The sequence below is a fragment of the Peromyscus leucopus genome, chromosome 4 (genome assembly GCF_004664715.2).
Source record: "Peromyscus leucopus breed LL Stock chromosome 4, UCI_PerLeu_2.1, whole genome shotgun sequence".
NCBI lineage: Eukaryota > Metazoa > Chordata > Mammalia > Rodentia > Cricetidae > Peromyscus > Peromyscus leucopus.
The window spans coordinates 92,456,127-92,473,972 of record NC_051066.1 but is presented as its reverse complement, the minus strand read 5'-3'; the positions used below and the strand labels follow the sequence as shown (position 1 = coordinate 92,473,972).

The window sequence follows — 17,846 nt, the reverse complement described above, 5'->3', positions numbered from 1 at the left end:
GCACCCCATGTAACGACATGTACAGTGACCATGCTGTCATCTGTCCTGTGTCACAGAAGCTCCACCAGCTACAGAACTTCAACACGCTGATGGCTGTGATAGGGGGACTGTGTCACAGCTCCATCTCCAGGCTCAAGGAGACAAGCTCCCATGTCCCACATGAGATCAATAAGGTCAGTGAGCTGTCTTCTCTGGGGCCCTTAAGACTACACATCCCTTGTCAACAAGGCTAGGGACCAGTGAGGCATACCCTAAGGAAATCAGGCTGGGTGAGTCACAGACCTGAGAGTGTGTGTGAGATTCCACCTGGCCTCAACGTCACTGTGCCCCTCTCTGCCAGACCCCTTATAATAATGTGTCCCCCTTTCCTTGAGTCTACAAGGCATTGAATGTTCCGTTGCTGTCCTGGTCATCAACTCCGTTGCCCAGTTCTCTTCAATTAAGAATGTATTCCCCAAACAAACAGAAGTTCAGTCGCTCATAGTGTGTGCCAAGTGTGGTGGCAGCCTGGAGCACTAGCTTACCAGAACTCTTGCAGACTTTCCAGGCACTTGAATTTCCAGAGTTGGAAATGCCCTCTTTAGATACAGTATTCTTGAGAAGAGCCTGGTCACCGAGCTACACCCCCAGCCATTTGCTGCAGTCTTATAACACGTTTTACACGGGATGATTGTCCTTAAGTGTCTCGTGCACTGTCCTACATTCTTAGTTAGATGTCACAGGAAATTCTTTAATCTCTATGGCAAAGGGCTGCTAGTGTAGGTATTGCCCACCATCCACCATGATGTTGTGAGCTGTGCCTGACATGGGCTGGCTAATGACGGCTGTTTGAGCACTCTCATCTCGTGTCAGGGGACTTTACTATCCACAAACCACAAACAGCCTAAACTAGAGCAGGAGGGGGGTACTCTTACTAGGGAAAGATTCCTGAGCCTCAATATCCCTATCCATTTATCCCATGTCTTCATCCTCTTTTCAAGGAGTCCCTCTTAATTATCCCTTCCATCAACCATCACCTTTTCATTCCCTAACAGTTCTGCTGAGACCACACTGAAAAGATCGCTTATGTTTCAGAAACCATGGAAACACTAACAAAACTTTACATATCCTACATCCCACTGTTCATCTCACCTTGTGAGTTCACATAGCTCACACTCGCCAGCAGCATTTGACAAAGGGGTGGGGTGGGGGGTCTCTTGCTGTCTCAGAGTGACTGAGCGGGCATGGTCCAAGCCTCTACTTTCTCACTGCATGATAGTTCTTGATAGATACAATGTTATTAAAAGAATTTGGCATAGTGTCTAATATCGTTATTATATGCGAGAACACGATGGGCGAAGCCACTTCACATCTCCGCTTCTGAAAAGCTGTCATCATCACACTTGGGGAGGGGGGTTCTGTAGCCCGGTGTATTTGAAAAGACTGTCTCTGGCTGCTCCTTTAGGCATAGGCCCACTTTGAGAATCTTGAGCCACAGAGTAGTAACCTGCACTACATTCATACAGCTCCCCAAATAAAATCCATAGCGTCCCGGGAGCAGCAGTAAAGGCAGCTCCTGCTGAACTCACATGCGGGACATTATTCCATACCCAACTTCCGGAAGCTTTCAAGGACACCAGGGAAGGCAACTTGTGGCTTGGGGTCACGAAGGCACTTATTTACCTTGTTATGTCGAGTGCTTATATTAGTTCTAAAAATAAATCAGTTGAATATAAAATATAACACTTTTTGAAATGAAACTATGTAGTGATATGGAGGAAGACATCCTTGGTTTATGACTCTACTCTGACATCTGACGTAGCTGGAGTTTGAATTTGAGAGTTGTAATAGCTACAAATGAGATGTATCACCCACTGCCCAACAGACTAGGGATGGGCTGAAATCATGGTGGACATGAGGGTAAGCAAGGTGGCCGGTGTGGGCAGCACACTAGGTCCCACAGGTGTCTGTGACCCTTTGTTCTGCTTTGTAGGTTCTGGGTGAGATGACTGAGCTGCTGTCTTCATGCAGAAACTATGACAACTACAGACGAGCCTACGGGGAGTGCACCCACTTCAAAATCCCCATCCTGGGGTGCACCTCAAGGACCTCATTTCCCTATATGAAGCCATGCCCGACTATCTGGAGGATGGGAAGGTGAACGTCCAAAAGCTCCTGGCCCTTTACAATCATATCAATGAACTGGTCCAGCTGCAAGAGGTGGCCCCACCATTGGATGCCAACAAGGACTTGGTGCACCTGCTAACGGTGAGATCCCCATGGAAGAATAATTGCTAAGTGCCAGCTATGTACCAGGGGCCATTCTACTGCTCTTCCCATATACTAACTACAGAGTAGAACTGCCGTTTCCTCTTTATGAATGGGATATAGAGGCACAATGGTCAACTTCCCAGAGGAGCTGACATTTATTAAGTACAAGAGGCCTCAATTTAGACTTGAGTTGGGGAAGGGGACCCAGGAGGCTTTCTTTTAAGCACTGTGCCTGGCAGATTTCTAAGGGTGTGCTTCTACTCCTGCAAAAGCTGTTCCTAAGCTCTCAAGGCGGAGTTGATAGCAAATCAGATGCAAGCCTTGGTCACAAATGGAGACAGGGTATTCTCATAAAATACAGTATGACAGGGGTAAAAAACAAAACAAAAACAACAACAAAAAAAGCCAAACAAAACAAAATAAGAAGAAAATGAGTGACTCTTTGGGTCCTGCTAGTTTCAGCTTAGATCTCTGTGCCTGGACACATCCCAGCCAAGGGTACATGTGGAGAGTGGAGATCAGGGTTTGTAGTGGGTGTGGGGTGAAATCAGCTGCACTTCCTTCCAAATTTGTGGTGCTTCAGTGTGCCAGCTGCATGAATGTAGGCCTATACTCTCTAAGCCTGCTCCTCTTCTGTGAACTCTGAGGGGCCAGTCTTGGGTTGATTCAAACCTCTTATCCTAAAATTACACAAGTTGAAACTTGCTTCTCTGTTCATAGTAGAAAGAATGGTGGCCACAGTATCTTCCTACTTCACAGAGCATGTCGATGGAGCCACAGGGTTCACCCACAGCTTGGGTGCAGTTTTGGAGTTCTTTTTCTTTTATGAAGTGACTTTGGCAAGTCTCTGGCCTCAGGCACCAATATCAATTCTATGTAGATGCATAAGATAGTAAACCACAATTAAAGAGAACATCTTAGAACTTCATCAGTATTTGAGAACACTTTAACAAGAACAGATTGCTGTTTTCCCTGTCGAAATAGCAGCCAAACTTTCTGATTTTTAATTTTTTATTTGTGTGTATGTGTGTGTGTGTGTGTGTGTGTGTGTGTGTGTGTGTGTGTGTGTGCATGTGCGGGTGTGAGCAAGCCATTTCTCTTCTTCCAGCTTTATGTGGGTTCCAGGAATTGAGCTCAGGTCTCCAACCTCCCACAGCAAGTGATTTTACCTGCTGAGACATCTTACTGGCCCCTACTTAGTGTTTTAAAAACAAACTGCTGAGTCTGGAGAGGTGGCTCAGTAGTTAAGGACACTTGCTGCTCTAACAGAGGACCAGGGTTCAATTCCCTGCATCCACCTGGTGATTCACAACCATCAGTAAATCCAGCTCTAGGGAATCTAATGCCTTCTTCTGACCCCTGCAGGCATAAACCATGCCATGCTACACATACACGCATGCAGACAGAACACTCAAACATAAAATAAAATGAATAAATCTAAAAAACAAACAAAATCCCCGCTAAGCACCAAGAAGATGAACCACTGGGAAAAAAAATGCAACCAAGCAAAAAACCCTCAGTCCTGGTAGAGGTAGAGTGTCCTAGCAATTAACCATGTTCTGCATCCCCTACAGTTATCCCTGGATCTCTACTACACTGAAGATGAAATCTATGAGCTTTCCTATGCCCGCGAACCAAGGAACCACAGAGCCCCGGTGAGTTCCTCATCCTGGCGCTCCAGTAGGGCAGGGCTTTGAAAGCTTGATTCCTCCTCAAGAAGCTGGCCTTCAGTTGCTTACTCAGCATATGTTTGTGCTGTGTGCTCAGCTGTGTGCAAAGCACACAGAGAGCTTCTCCACATACGTGTGACACATAGTTCTTAGCCATGAGCAGCTTGTTGTCTAGACGAAGGGACCACTGTGTGAACAGGAAGTGACTGTATACCTAAGGGGGGTGGGCTAGAATCTGCCAGGGGCTTACAAATGATAGGGGGCAGCATCACGAGACACAGTGCTGTCCCCCCCACCCCACCCTCACCCCACCCCCCCCACCCCCCCGTCAGCGTCCCCATGTCTCTTTTCTAAGACTGGGTGACAGCAACAATACTCACACTAAAGAGCAGCATTTGTGAAACTTTCTGCCATGGTCAAAAGAAGAAACTTCATTGGCCTGTGATGCTCTGCAACAGGAAGGTGCTGGATGTTTTGACCTCCTATGGCCAACAGGGCTCAAAACAGCACCAAGCCCTGACTTTGCACACAGTAGGTCCGTTACATGCTATCTGAGCCTGCCTCTCTTCCTGGCAAGTAAGCAGCAGGATTATTCCCATCTCCTGAAAAGCTTCCCAACTCCGCAAACAAGGACTTGAGGGAAGGGAGTTGTCTACACACAAGAAATCATTTTGTTGTTGTTGTTGTTGATTTCAGGTTGCTAAGTGACATTGCCTCTATAGAATGGTCAGGAGGGTCCACATCCAGGGCATTAGAGGCATTTCAGAAGAAGGGTCAGCAACTTTTTTTTCCATGGGAATTTTAATCAGGGCCAAGTTTCAAATGATCAGCAATAGATTCTCTCTCAGCATGTGCAGACTGCATTTCTTCCTTGTGCATCTTGCTGTCTTGAGTTGTTTTTTTCTCATCCATCTCTACTGAAATGTGACTGGAGTACAGAGGCAATTGACATGATTCACATTAGCCTCTGTTGATAGGTCTGACAAGAGATTTCCTGGAGAGGGATCTGGAAGTCAGGCCCACAACACTTTGTTTCTCTGAGAAGAGAAATGATCTGCAGCTGGGGGTCATGTAGGGAGCACTTTAGACAGCTGCGAGCCAAGCCAAGATTCCGACTGGTGTGCGCGCTCTTCTTCTTCCACCGCACACAGCCAGGTGTCAGGAAAGGAAGGAGCCCTGTCGCCCTGTATTAGTCACCAGGGTTTCCCTGTTCCATTGCAGCCACTAACACCTTCGAAGCCACCGGTTGTAGTGGATTGGGCCTCCGGAGTATCTCCCAAGCCGGACCCGAAGACCATCAGCAAACACGTCCAGAGGATGGTGGACGTAAGTACCCATTTCAGCAGACAAAATCCCGGTAGAGCCTGCTTTGATTGTGGGGAGGAGAGGGGGCCAGGATGACAGAGACAGAGGTGGGAATGCTGGAGCTCATTCCCTTGGGAACACAAAGCTGCCTCACTCCACACATTGTGGCCATAGTCGTTTCAGAGGAAATAATGTCACCACACTGGTCTCCAATGGGGTGGGTTTGCCTTGCTTACAGGCCCATGCAGGGGAACATGTGATTAAAAGTTATTGGTTACTATGTGGCAAGGGTCAGCGTGTAATAATGCAAACATGGAGAACAGGACACTTGGCACTGCTTGGTCTGGCTACCTGCACAGGAAGCAGATGTGTTTCCATGTTGTCCTTATACAGAACAATAAGCAGTACAGGGACTGGTTTACATCAAGAGATGTAAACGGAGGCAGAGTTTTCCTGTTCCAACCGCCTGGTCCCAAATACACACGCAAAAGCTTTTTATATTAAGTACAAAATGCTCGGCCAATAGCTCAGGTTTAGTGTTAACTAGTTCTTACATTTAAATTAGCCCATGTCTATTAATCTACATATTGCCACGTGGCCCGTGGCTCTACTGGTCCTCTGGCACCTTGCTTCTTGGGGCAGCTTGCTTGTGTCTCCCCAACCCCATCCTTCTTCATCCCAGTCGTCAGTTTGACTGTCCCGCCTAATTTTATCCTGCCTTGCTATAGGCCAAACAGCTTTATTATTAACCAATGAGAGTAACGCATACTCACAGCATACAGAAGGATTATCCCCAGCACAAGGAAGAGAGCACTTCCAATTGGGTTAGGTCTTGAGCTTCCCAGAGAGGCACACAGCGCCCTGCAGGGAGAGCAGAGTGGAGGGAGAACTCGCCCATCCTCTACCCAGTGCAGTAGCCAGTGTGTGGACAGTTGATATTTACAGGCTGGGAGCACCTGGGCACCCTGTAGTGACTGGGGCAGCAGAGTCCTGGGATGTCCCCTGCTGTGCCAATGCCACAGTTTAGGGGGTATGTCTCAGGGCTGCTCTTATTCAGGCGGTTACCAATCTTTTATGTATCACCCCCTTGTCATTTAGCTAAAGGGAGAGATGATCAGTTTCCTTCAGTAAGAAACTCTTTTTTTTTTCCAGTCTGTCTTCAAGAACTATGATCTCGACCAGGATGGCTACATCTCTCAGGAGGAGTTTGAAAAGATCGCTGCTAGCTTTCCATTTTCCTTCTGTGTGATGGACAAAGACAGGTGAGGATGGTGTGGGGGACTATGTAAGGGATCCCTGAGGAACTTGCAAACACGTGTGCTGCCAGGCTTCTGTGATTTATAAGCCTGGAAGAAAGAGCCACCGTCAAGTGAAGGCCTCACTCCTTTAGTCCTGACTGCAGCAAACCACAAAACCCATGCACTCTCTGAACAGTTCTCATGTGAAGACTCCCAATGCCACCAGCTTAGGAGGGAACATTTGACCTTCCTTTCTGCTTTGGTGTTACAAATCATGCCTGCGACCCACAGTTACAGCAACGCTCTCTGTATTTTCCTCGTGGCCCTAAAAGCTTTATCCTCGTTCTCAGCAGAAAACCAATGCATGGCCAGTGGGTTCTACAAGCGTCCTTCCTGTCTCAAGCCAGACGCAGGCATGAGGTCTTTGCTTTCCTATACACACCTTCCACACCACTTCCCTTTCAAGTCGTGAACACACTGATCTGTTTGGCCATTTGCCAGGTGTGACGAGCAGTCAGACTGCCTCGCCTTCTCACCCCGTGCCATCCCATGTCCTTACTCTGAGGGGAACTCGAGGAAGCAGCCATAGGAAGGACAGAAGGAAAGGTTAGCTCCAACCGCTGGAAACCACCCTTCCTCTACTCACCCCCCTGCCTGTCATTTGCTTCAGGGAAGGCCTCATCAGCAGGGACGAGATCACAGCCTACTTCATGAGGGCCAGCTCCATCTACTCCAAGCTGGGCCTGGGTTTTCCTCACAACTTTCAAGAGACCACCTACCTGAAGCCCACCTTCTGTGACAACTGTGCTGGCTTTGTAAGTTGTTCTTAGGGTGTCAGAGTGGAACTTGGCGTGGATGCGTTGCGGGGGGGGGGGGGGGGGTAGTGTACAGTACAGGACAGTTTAAGACAGTTTAAATAAGTAAGACAGAGCCTGGCGGTGGTGGCGCACGCCTTTAATCCCTGTACTCGAGAGGCAGAGGCAGGCGGATCTCTGTGAGTTCGAGGCCAGCCTGGTCTACAAAGTGAGATCCAGGAAAGGCTCAAAGCTACACAGAGAAACCCTGTCTCAAAAAAAACAAAAATAAATAAATAAATAAATAAATAAATAAATAAATAAGACAGGCACAGCCTTAAAATCCTTACATAATCACTCCAGCTCAGAACTCAAGAAAACACCCAGAAAACATAGTCCTCGATTGTATGGGCTTGGCCTGTATCTAATTTCTGCCTTTTTTCTTCCCTGGTGCATTAAAGGTCTGGGATAAATGGTACGGAAATGTGGAATTTGGATATACCTTTTAAAAGTGTTATATGCTGTTTCAAATGTTAGAAAATAAGAAATAGGAGATGTCTTTCTTCCCCCTTCAAAAGAAATTAAATTACAGGTGTTCTATTAGGTCACTCCACACCCCACAGGGTAGCCGTGGTTAAATTCAGTATGTCACAGAACAAAATGCATTGGGAGGGAGACTTATTGAGAGGAGTGAGGAACGAGAGAAGGATAAAGGAGGATGGGGTAGAGGAATGAGTATTATTAGAATGCATTATATACATGAGGGAATTTGTCCAAAAATAGATTTTTAAAAAATCTTATCTCAGAGATTACCTGAGTGCTATTTGCCCTCTGTCCCAACCCAACTAATAGTTTCCTCAAAACCCAAGTTTATGACCCAGGACTACACACTCAGTCCTCAGGGTGCCTAATGGTCTGGGCTCATCCACATCAGGCCTGCAGAGTGCTGGACCATACCGAGCTCTTACAAAGGTAGCAGTTGTCTCTGAACAGTGGCTTCTTGTCAGAGGACTAGGACATGAGAAAGCCACCAGTGTCTACCCATTGATAGACAGTAGGATGAAGATAATGAATGCTACCAGGATCTACCCATTGATGGACAGTATGAAGAAATAAATGAACAAAGAGTGATAGAGAATAAATGCTACCAGGGTCTACCCATTGATAGACAGCGTAGAGACACAAAGATAGACGAGGAATGAATGCTAAGGTGGAGCTTCACACCAAACAGATAAATGACTTGTGCCATATCGTTTTTCTTTGGCTTGTAGCTCTGGGGAGTGATCAAGCAAGGATATCGCTGTAAAGGTAAGTCTCCGCTTTGAGGAATGGGGTCACTTCCCTTGTCTCAAGAGCTCTCCTTGATTACATTTTTTTGTGCATAGTAACTGTCCATTCAGTCCAAACTTTCTTGGCTGAGTTCAGAGCCTCGTGTCCAAACTGGTTTCCAAAGAGCATCCTAAGCCAAGATGAGGGATGCCTATGAGACCAGTCAGGTAGTTTCCCTCCACAAGACCCTCTCTTTGTCTCAGTTGCTCTGGAAATATGGATGGCTGTGCTCCTTGTAGAAACATGGAAAGATAGATGCTCAAGGAAAGGGAATCTCCCTGGGTAAGGTTACTACAGGACCAGTCAGGTTTTCTTTTTTCAGCAGATACCTCAGGACCTAATTTTCCAGGTTGGCATCTCTTCTCTTCATGATGAGATGCTGCTGAGTTCTGAAACTCATTGATGCAGTGATGACAAGCTCTGGGACTTACCAAGGGGATTAAGAATCAGGAGGTGGTCTTTCCTAGATCCCTTAGGAATGTCAGGTGTGCTCGCTCCAGAGGCTAGACCAACTGAGTTTGACAAGAGGGCAGTGCATGAGTTTGGTTGTGAGAGAGTCACTGGAGAAGTGAGTGAAAGACTTCTGAGCAGAGTGTCTTGCCCACAGACTGCGGGATGAACTGCCACAAACAGTGCAAAGATCTGGTAGTGTTCGAGTGCAAGAAGCGAGTCAAGAGCCCAGCGGTGTCCATGGAGAACATCAGCTCTGTGGTGCCAATGTCCAACCTTTGCCCACTGGGAACCAAAGATCTGCTCCATGGTAAGCAGGCCCTGGGGACGTTTGCTGTGGGAACGGGTCAGGTTTGGCGGGTAAGAAAAATCACCCCGTGATTCTTACTTCCAGTTAGCCTTGACCTCAATTGCTACGCCATGGCTGGCTCATTGTGGATTTTAACTCTCCGAGTGCTGTGACAGAGTAGAAATTAGACTAACAAGAAAAGTCATCAGGTGCTTCTGGACACCTATACCAAGTGCAGCATCCCATGTTAATTCTCTTCCTCTATCCTTAAACCCAGACCGAGGATGGGGAGGGGGAGAGATAGCGAGAATGAATGTATAGCATGCATAACATGCAGTCTGAAAGTAACATAGTATGTAAAAGGAATAGCTGTGTTCAGAAGTGAAGACTAACATCTCCATAGCTCAGAAACGTCTGGAGAACATACTATCAGCAGAAGCTGAAACACTCTTAGTAGAAGCTGAAACCATAGGTCTTCTTGACTCCATTTCCAGAAGGAAGCAGACACTGCTGAGAATTTAATTTCTGCAGTTTAACAAGAGACCACTATGCATGAAAGTGACCAGAACCAGACTCATTGCTAACAACTGAGAAAGGAACCTCCAACACAATGTGACTGGACTTAGGGCTGGCAGCCGGAAATAGGCTTCCCTAAGGCAAGGCTATGCACTGGCTCAGTGACTGTGCATCATCCCTGGTTTTCTTCCAGAAGAGGATCCCCACCCGTTTAAATTAACACCCTGCCCTGGACTGAGAACCTTCAGAGGTCAGGAGAAGAAAAATGACTAAAATGCTAAAATCAGAAAAGTAAATACAGAAAAAAAAAAAAAGAGAGAAACTCTAGAGATCTGCTTGAAGATTAACCAAATCATTCAGGGACAACCTGAGGCTAAGCCAGAATTGTCACAGCTAACTCTGCATATGGCAAAATGCAAGTAAAGAGACCAGAGACTCCCCAGGTCTGGAGGGCAAAGAAGTAGAGAGAATGTCTCCAGCTGGGAGAAATGACAGCGTCCCGACATGAAGCAGGGTGGAAGCCAGTGAAGGCCGAGTAGGCTGTGGGGACACAGATGTGTACATTAGAGGGGTCACTGTGCCGGGCTGCTGGGAAAGCCTTCTTGGAGAAGGTGGAATTTTAGCCAAGTTTCAAAGGAAAGGTGGTGCCACGTCATGAGGAAGATGAGGAATACTCCAGAGAAGATGGCGGATGGAGCAAAAGGCAGAAAGGGTGTAGGCAGTGCTGCTGGGATGAGTGAGGTGCTGTGGTGGAAGTGAAGGCGGAGGTGAGAAGTAAAGTAGAAAAGCAAGTAGAAGCCAGTCAGGCGTGTTGTAAATGCCAGGCGGAAGACTGGGCATTGTCCCTGTTCCAAAACAAGCAGCTCTTACAACAGAGGGGTAGAGTCCTCAAGATTCATCCTCTGGATTTCTGAACACCTGGAGTTCTACCTCAACAATAGGGGGGCATAATTTGGGAAGTTTGGTTGGTTTAAAGTGTAACTGTGTTAAAGTCACGAAAGGGAGAGGGGGGTTCAAGATGGTGGAACAGAAGCACCTGACGCCTGCTTCTCAACTGGTGTTGTGGCTCCGGAGGTGAAGATGCTTGCTGTGCAAGACAGGTGGCCCCAATTCAATCCCTGGGACCCACAGAAAGGTGGAAGGAGGGGGGCCTGCGTGGAGGCCCACAGAGGTTCCCTAGTGAGATCTGAGCTTGCTTTACCCAGCAGGGCGGCATTTAGAGGATTGCTTGACCATGTGCATGGTTACTAGGTGATTGGAAGGGTCTGCACATGGCTGAGCTAGAGGGTGGTCTTTGCTCCACCCCTTGGCATTCCTATAAATAGCCCTTTAGAAGAGACAGATGGGACCAGTGGAAAATGATCCAGGCCCTCCCGAGGCTATCCTGTGTTTCTGTTTCTCTCCCCTCTATCCTTCGATCTAAATATTTCTCACTTCACCTTCCTCAAGAGTACCCTGTGGGGGGAAAATGGAAGTAGGTCTCCCATAGGCCTGGAGAGATGGTTCAGTGGTTGGGAGCATTGGCTGCTCTTCCAGAGGACCCAGGTTCATTTCCCAGCACCAACATGGCAGCTCTCAACTGTCTTTAACTTCAGTTCCAGGGAACCTGACATCCTTACACACACACACACACACACACACACACACACACACACACACACTCTAAAGTTTACAACTTGTTTAACAGGTATATAACACATTTTTAGATAGAATGGAAAAACAGCAGCAGAATAGGGAAAGGTAAGACTTAAGAGACCCGGGGTGGCTGTGGTACAAAAATAAGGCACCTTGATGCCTGATGCCTCAGCTCCAGCCACAGGAAAGGGAGTTTCTCTGTACAGCATGAAATCAAGAGTGCCCTGGCAAACTTGTCAGTGAGATGCTGGTGAGCCTGGCTAGTGGGGAATTGCACATCCCTCATAGGCTTTTACCTAACTAGACAACTAACTTGAGATCTGTCCAGTAGCCAGCTTTGGGGAAGAATGCACATCATCTTCTGAACCTCAGGGATGCTCTACTCAGAAGGCATCTGGAGAAAGGACATGTCGTCTGACTCTGGTCTGCTCTGTGGGTCAGAACACTGGGTTATTCCTACCTCTGGGATTTGAAAGATAGTCCACTGAACTGGTCAACAGGAAGTGGCCCTGTGAACCAGCCTTGGTTCTGTGGAGTGACTCAGTATGTTTGAGTCAAATTTGCTGGAGATTCTGCATTGTACAGGATGGACATTGTCACATGAAAAAGGAAGGGTAAAGAATATAGAGAATGGGTGGAAACTAATAGAGGATGCCCTATGCCTTCTAGACTCCAGGCATGAAACACACAGGCACATACCTCTGTACACAGACACAAAAGAATCCCTTTTTAAATTCAGCAATAAGAAAAATGTATCATTTTAATATAATGTATATCCAAAAAATAGAAAAACCTTTCTTATACATAAAATCACTTCATTCTCTAAGCTCTGGAGAATAGGATATTTTTCATCTCCATCTAATGAAATAAACAGAATCCAAAATGTATTTATTCATAAATGGTGTATAGACCCTAATTACTTTGCATGGAGCTCAAAATTAGTGCTAAACCTCTGCAAAAAGTAAACTTGGATGACCGCCAGTTTATCTGACCACCCATCTCAAATGCATCCTCTAATCCTCTACTTTCTCAAGAAATTACTCCTTATAGTTAAAATTTCCAGGCTGAGTCTCAGGAAGGGATATTGGCTAAAAGAAAAATCAGATGGCTAGTTTGTTTTGAGCCCTGCAGAATCAAATAAGTGTGAAACATTTTAGAACACACTCCACAAAACTAATCCTGCCACCTCACTGTTAATCTGTACCAATCATACATGTGAGTCCCTCAGAGAGTTCCCACTGTCTGTCTGCTTAGGTAACACTCCCGGTACCTGCATCAAACTCTGAGTAATAGCTCTTGCCCTGGAGTCCACAGAAAGCATTTATATAACATTCTGTCTATATGTTTATCCTGCCATCTTTAGAAGTGCTTAGGAAACCTTGCTACATCGAGGCAAGGATTCTAACTTACTTACAGAACAGTAACTATCCAGGTAACTTTTGTGCAAACAGAAAAGGATGCTTTGGGGGCTCAGGGGATGGCTCAGAGGTTCAGAGCACTTCTTGCTCTTGCAGAAACCTGGATTCAGTTCCCAGCACCCACATGATATCTCACAACCACCTGTAACTCCAGTTCTACAGGACCGGAAACCCTATTCTGACCTCCAAGGGCACTGCACGCGCACGCGCGCGCGCGCGCGCGCGCGCACACACACACACGTAATACACATTTTACAAATCTTATTTAAAAAGGTAAAAAAAAAAAAAAAGGAAAAGATGTTCTTTCCTTGGTGTGGGTGAATCCTGACACTGAAACCCTAGGTTTCTGCTGCTACTCCTGCCTGACAATGCATGTCCCAAAACAGAAGGTACTTGGAAGTGGAACTCCAGAAATAAGGAAGGTCTCGTTTCAAACAAATGTTGAGAATCTTGAGTTCATCATGGTCTGAGAGCACTAACAAATGTATCTCTCCACAGCACCTGACGAAGGATCTTTCATATTCCAAAATGGGGAGGCTGTGGACCACAGCGAGGAGAGCAAGGATCGGACCATCATGCTCCTGGGCGTGTCCTCACAGAAGATTTCAGTTCGGCTGAAGAGGACTGTTGCCCACAAGACCACCCAGACAGAACCGTTCCCGTGGGTTGGCGGCGAGACGCCTGCCGGTCACTTTGTGCTGTCCTCCCCACGGAAGCCTGCGCAGGATGCTCTTTACGTGCTCCCCAGTCCCCCGTCGCCATGCCCCAGCCCAGTGCTGCTCCGGAAGCGGGCATTCGTCAGGTGGGAGAACAAAGAATCGCTTATCAAGCCCAAACAGGAGCTTCACCTCAGGCTCCGGACCTACCAAGAACTGGAACAGGTGCCGCCCTTCTCGCCGCCCCCCTCCCTTTTTTTAGCTCTCCTGCTGAAGTAAAATCCAATAGCGAAAAAGCATAAGAGCGAAGATCCAAATCAAGTTGATTCCTAGCAAGTTAAGTTAAGCAGACAAAAAAAAAAAAGGAAGAAAGTTGCCAAATGTAGGTAATATAAGCCATTTCAGTGTCAAGGAAGAGAGGAGACATTAGCTTGAATGGTGTTTATTTTTCCTAAGGAATGTTTTTATGCCCTTTTCCCTCAGACATCAAGATTTGCATGTTTGCAGGCCGGTCAGTACATAACCCACTATCCACCTAGCTTGCTTAATGTGCTTGTCTTAGCATACAGTGAAGCCGCCCCCCAGGTTCCAGGATGCTCATCATTTTACCAGCAAGGTTCCTTCCCTGCCAGGCCCCCAGGAGAGTCAGAGAGCTATGTGCTAGACATATGGGCTAGACATTCGTGACTAGATTTGGTGACTGGAATGAAGAGCATGGATGGTATCAGGAGGAACACGGGACAAAGAGCCACGGATTTTCTGGAAGAAAGCATGTCTTTTACTCAAAGTACCTTTAAAACGCATGTCAGCAAACAAGTTAGTCAGAAGGTAGCCACACTTGGGTTGCCTTAGGAAGAGAAACTGCCTAAAGTTACCCTTTAGAACAATAAAAGAAATCGCGAAAAGGGAACATGATAAAATAGAAGACTTGGGTCTGAGACTAAGACATTTCTTTTTTGTTTTGTTTTGTTTGTTGCTGTTTGTTTTGGTTTGGGATTTTCAAGACAGGGTTTCTCTGTGTAGTCCTGGCTGTCCTGGAATTCACTGAGTAGACCAGGCTGGCCTCAAACTCAGAGATCTGCCTGCTTCTGCCTCCTAAGTTCGGGGATCTAATCCCAGACATTTCTTATGCCGGTTGTTAAACTCTGCAACCTGGTTGGTCCTCTGTAAAATACAGGACTAGGAGTCCATGCTGAGGTTTCAAATCTGACACGCCCATCAAAGGTAGCAAAATAGTTGTGAAAAATGCTATGAGAAACACGTGAGAGAATAATTCCCACCCAGCTACCAGAGCCATAAACCTTGATGTTTTATTAGCTGCTTCTCTTTTTTTCTTACCTGCATCACAGAGACAGGTCAGATATGCCTGGGCTCTAGAACTATGTATGTGTTTGCACTTTCTGCCCCTCGAAAGTTTACAGCCAACACCTGTTTCCCCGGTGTGCATGAGGATTACGCTGCCCTATTATCAGACAGCATTCTATTGTCACACAGCAGTATCAGGCTCACGGCAAGCCCTCGATCTCACATAAGCTGGGAGAGAGCACTAGGTAATTCAGCCTGAGAACCCAGAGGGGCCCAGTTAATCAGACACTGCACCTATGTCTTCTGACACCCAGGTAAGTCAGTCTGACATGAGGATATTTTCCTCGACACCAGAAGCCTGGCGATTACCCAATGGCTGCACAGTGAAACTGTGGGCTGCCAATAGAACACTAAATCCCCATTTGGGGTGAGACAAAAGTCTTCCATCAAAAAGGCATATTAGTCATCACTATTGGGGGTTATGAACCTAGGTTTAATTAACTATAACATCTCATTTCACAGAGTTTTGAGGTACTGCTTTTATTGTTCACAGCAGGCCAGACCACAGACTACTTTCTGCTTAGTTACGATGCCCACTACACACTATCCAAAGGTTGTGTCTTCCTCCACTCACTTCCGAAGAATGGATTATTCTGTCTGCTAGGCACTCACATCTGTGATACGATAACAAAGAGTAATTGCTATTTGCACATGTCCATGATAAAGTGTTATTTTATACTCACAGCTAAATAACTGCTTTGAAAATAGTTTGTAATTCTTAACCACCGTGAATAGGAGATGCCAATCAAATCGAATACTCTTGATGCTGTATGTGATTTCCCACTCACTGCCTCTCTATTAACATGCCCTATTCTCATTTCTCTTTAGGAAATAAATACCCTGAAAGCAGATAATGATGCCCTGAAGATCCAACTGAAGTATGCACAGAAGAAAATAGAGTCCCTTCAGCTTGAGAAAAGCAATCATGTCTTAGCACAGATGGATCGGGGTGATTGTTCTTAATCCAGAAATTCAAGAAGAGAATCTGTGGACAAGTATCCTGGGATCTCACTTCAAAAACTGACTGCAGAGGTTCGGGCAACTTCAGACGATGTCTTGAAAGGGGGAAAGCCAGCCGCTGTTTCTGGCGTCATTGTTTTTTACCTAAAATATTCTTAATGTGAGTCATTGGTTTTCAGTCAGTGGATCAATGGGAAGTTCAAGTTTGGTAAAGCTTTGAGCATTCATATTAAAACCCTTTGCTTTCTTTACTGGAACCAATACCAAGCCGTGTGCTAAAATAAGACCCTAGTTTCCTCAGTGTCTCAGGCAGCCTGCTTTACTAATTTGTAGATGAAAAGTCCCTGAAGAACCAATGTGCTGCCTTCCCCAAGGTTTCTGCAAACTTCTACCCAAGTCTGCTCATCATGGAAACAAGACCCTGAAAGTGGTGACTTGGACCTGCCTGCATTGTTTGTGACACTGATCCCTACCTCACTACCTCAGATCTGACCAAGAGCCTCCCTCCCTGTCCTTCCTCCCTTGCCCACCCCCACCCCCACCCCCTGACTTCTTCCCTTGCTGGTAGGCATATCAGCATATCTACCTAGAAGTGAACTCCTAGACATGTAGCCCGGTTTTAAATCCAGGGCTTTTTAATTGAACTTGACATTATCCAATTGTAGGTCAACTCATAGCCCTAGGTCTTAGTGATCATGAAATACAAACTAAAACTCACCATCCACAAACAGCAATTACCATGCCATACACAGCTAATTAGATAAGACAAATGACATAAACGTGTTTGTTCATATATTCTCTAGTGGGTACACTTAAGAATCCGTGACTTTTGAAAAGAAATGGTCTGTGGACAGTGTTTAATTCTTTATGCTCAAGTTTCTCTTTTTAAGTAAACTATTATGAGGTTTTCTTTTGAACTGAATTTGTGCTTAAACTGTTTCACTTTGACTATCTAGAAATAAACTAATGGATGTGAGGGCTTTAACAGCTGGTAGCATGTACATATGTATAGAATATGTATATACAGTATCAGGCATGCATGTAGCTTGGACTTTCTCCTTTAGAGAATGCAGATGTGAATCAAGTACCTTTTAGTAATTTACAAATTCACAAATACAGTTCTGTTCATTAGAAGACAAACTGCTAATGATGTCAATTGTATTGTTTTGCAAAACCATGTGTAACAGTCTCTGAGTATTTATCATGAAAGTTAAAAATCAATGGGTTTGACTTGTTGCCTGGGAAGTTATTCATAAACTTTCCTGTCAGCTTTTTAGCTTTCAAAAACATTTCATCTGAACATGTCCTTTTGGGAAGACTTTGCTTCCATGCTTGGGAGGTCTGGCGCCATGCTAACTTGTAATCCATACACAGGGTGAACAACTTCTGAGAGTGCCATCTCACAAAACGAGTTCCAACCCTACAGCCAACAGCACTGAGTCTCCACAGGAGTGTGAACTGTATGGTGCTGCCCCCTAAAGTACTCAGAGTTTATCTGATGAAAGACCACTGCCCATCTGTGTACCTTTGCGGAGTTTTAGTGACAAAGAACTGACTTGTGGTGAAAGTTTCACTCGACTTTAATGAACTGCTTTACACACAATGTTGTCCTTATTCTAAATCCAAACTCAGAAATTCTCAAAGCATAGCTACCACCTGGTACATACACCTCTAGCAGGTGTAATATTATATGGAACAATTACATGGAACAATTATGAGTAATAACAGACTCAAAATATGAGTAATGACAGACCTCAAAATTCATATTGTTCACTATGGATAATTTCCTCTGCTACGCACCAGTACACGTGTATAGCTCAATTTTTTTAAAACATTTTTTCTTATTCCTCATGCCTGATAAAGATCTCCCAAGGAGCTTTTATGTACATAGCCTGTAATATAGGAATTCAGAGGGCCTAGGTCAGTGATGTCATGGCTAGATGATCTTATGTCCTGCAGTATCAACAGGAA

At 45.7% G+C, this 17,846-nt stretch overlaps 1 protein-coding gene across 1 annotated transcript; it reads left to right on the top strand.

The window, feature by feature from the left end:
* The first annotated feature begins 26 nt into the window (after positions 1–26).
* Positions 27–17,096, top strand: LOC114697520 (RAS guanyl-releasing protein 1-like). The gene is made up of 10 exons (XM_037205106.1): positions 27–173; positions 1,973–2,247; positions 3,825–3,905; positions 5,142–5,246; positions 6,378–6,487; positions 7,134–7,278; positions 8,529–8,565; positions 9,194–9,346; positions 13,393–13,775; positions 15,744–17,096. The coding sequence occupies exons 2-10, from the start codon at positions 2,110–2,112 to the stop codon at positions 15,876–15,878; spliced, it is 1,287 nt and encodes a 428-aa protein (XP_037061001.1). The 5' UTR covers positions 27–173; positions 1,973–2,109; the 3' UTR covers positions 15,879–17,096.
* The last annotated feature ends 750 nt before the right edge of the window (positions 17,097–17,846 follow it).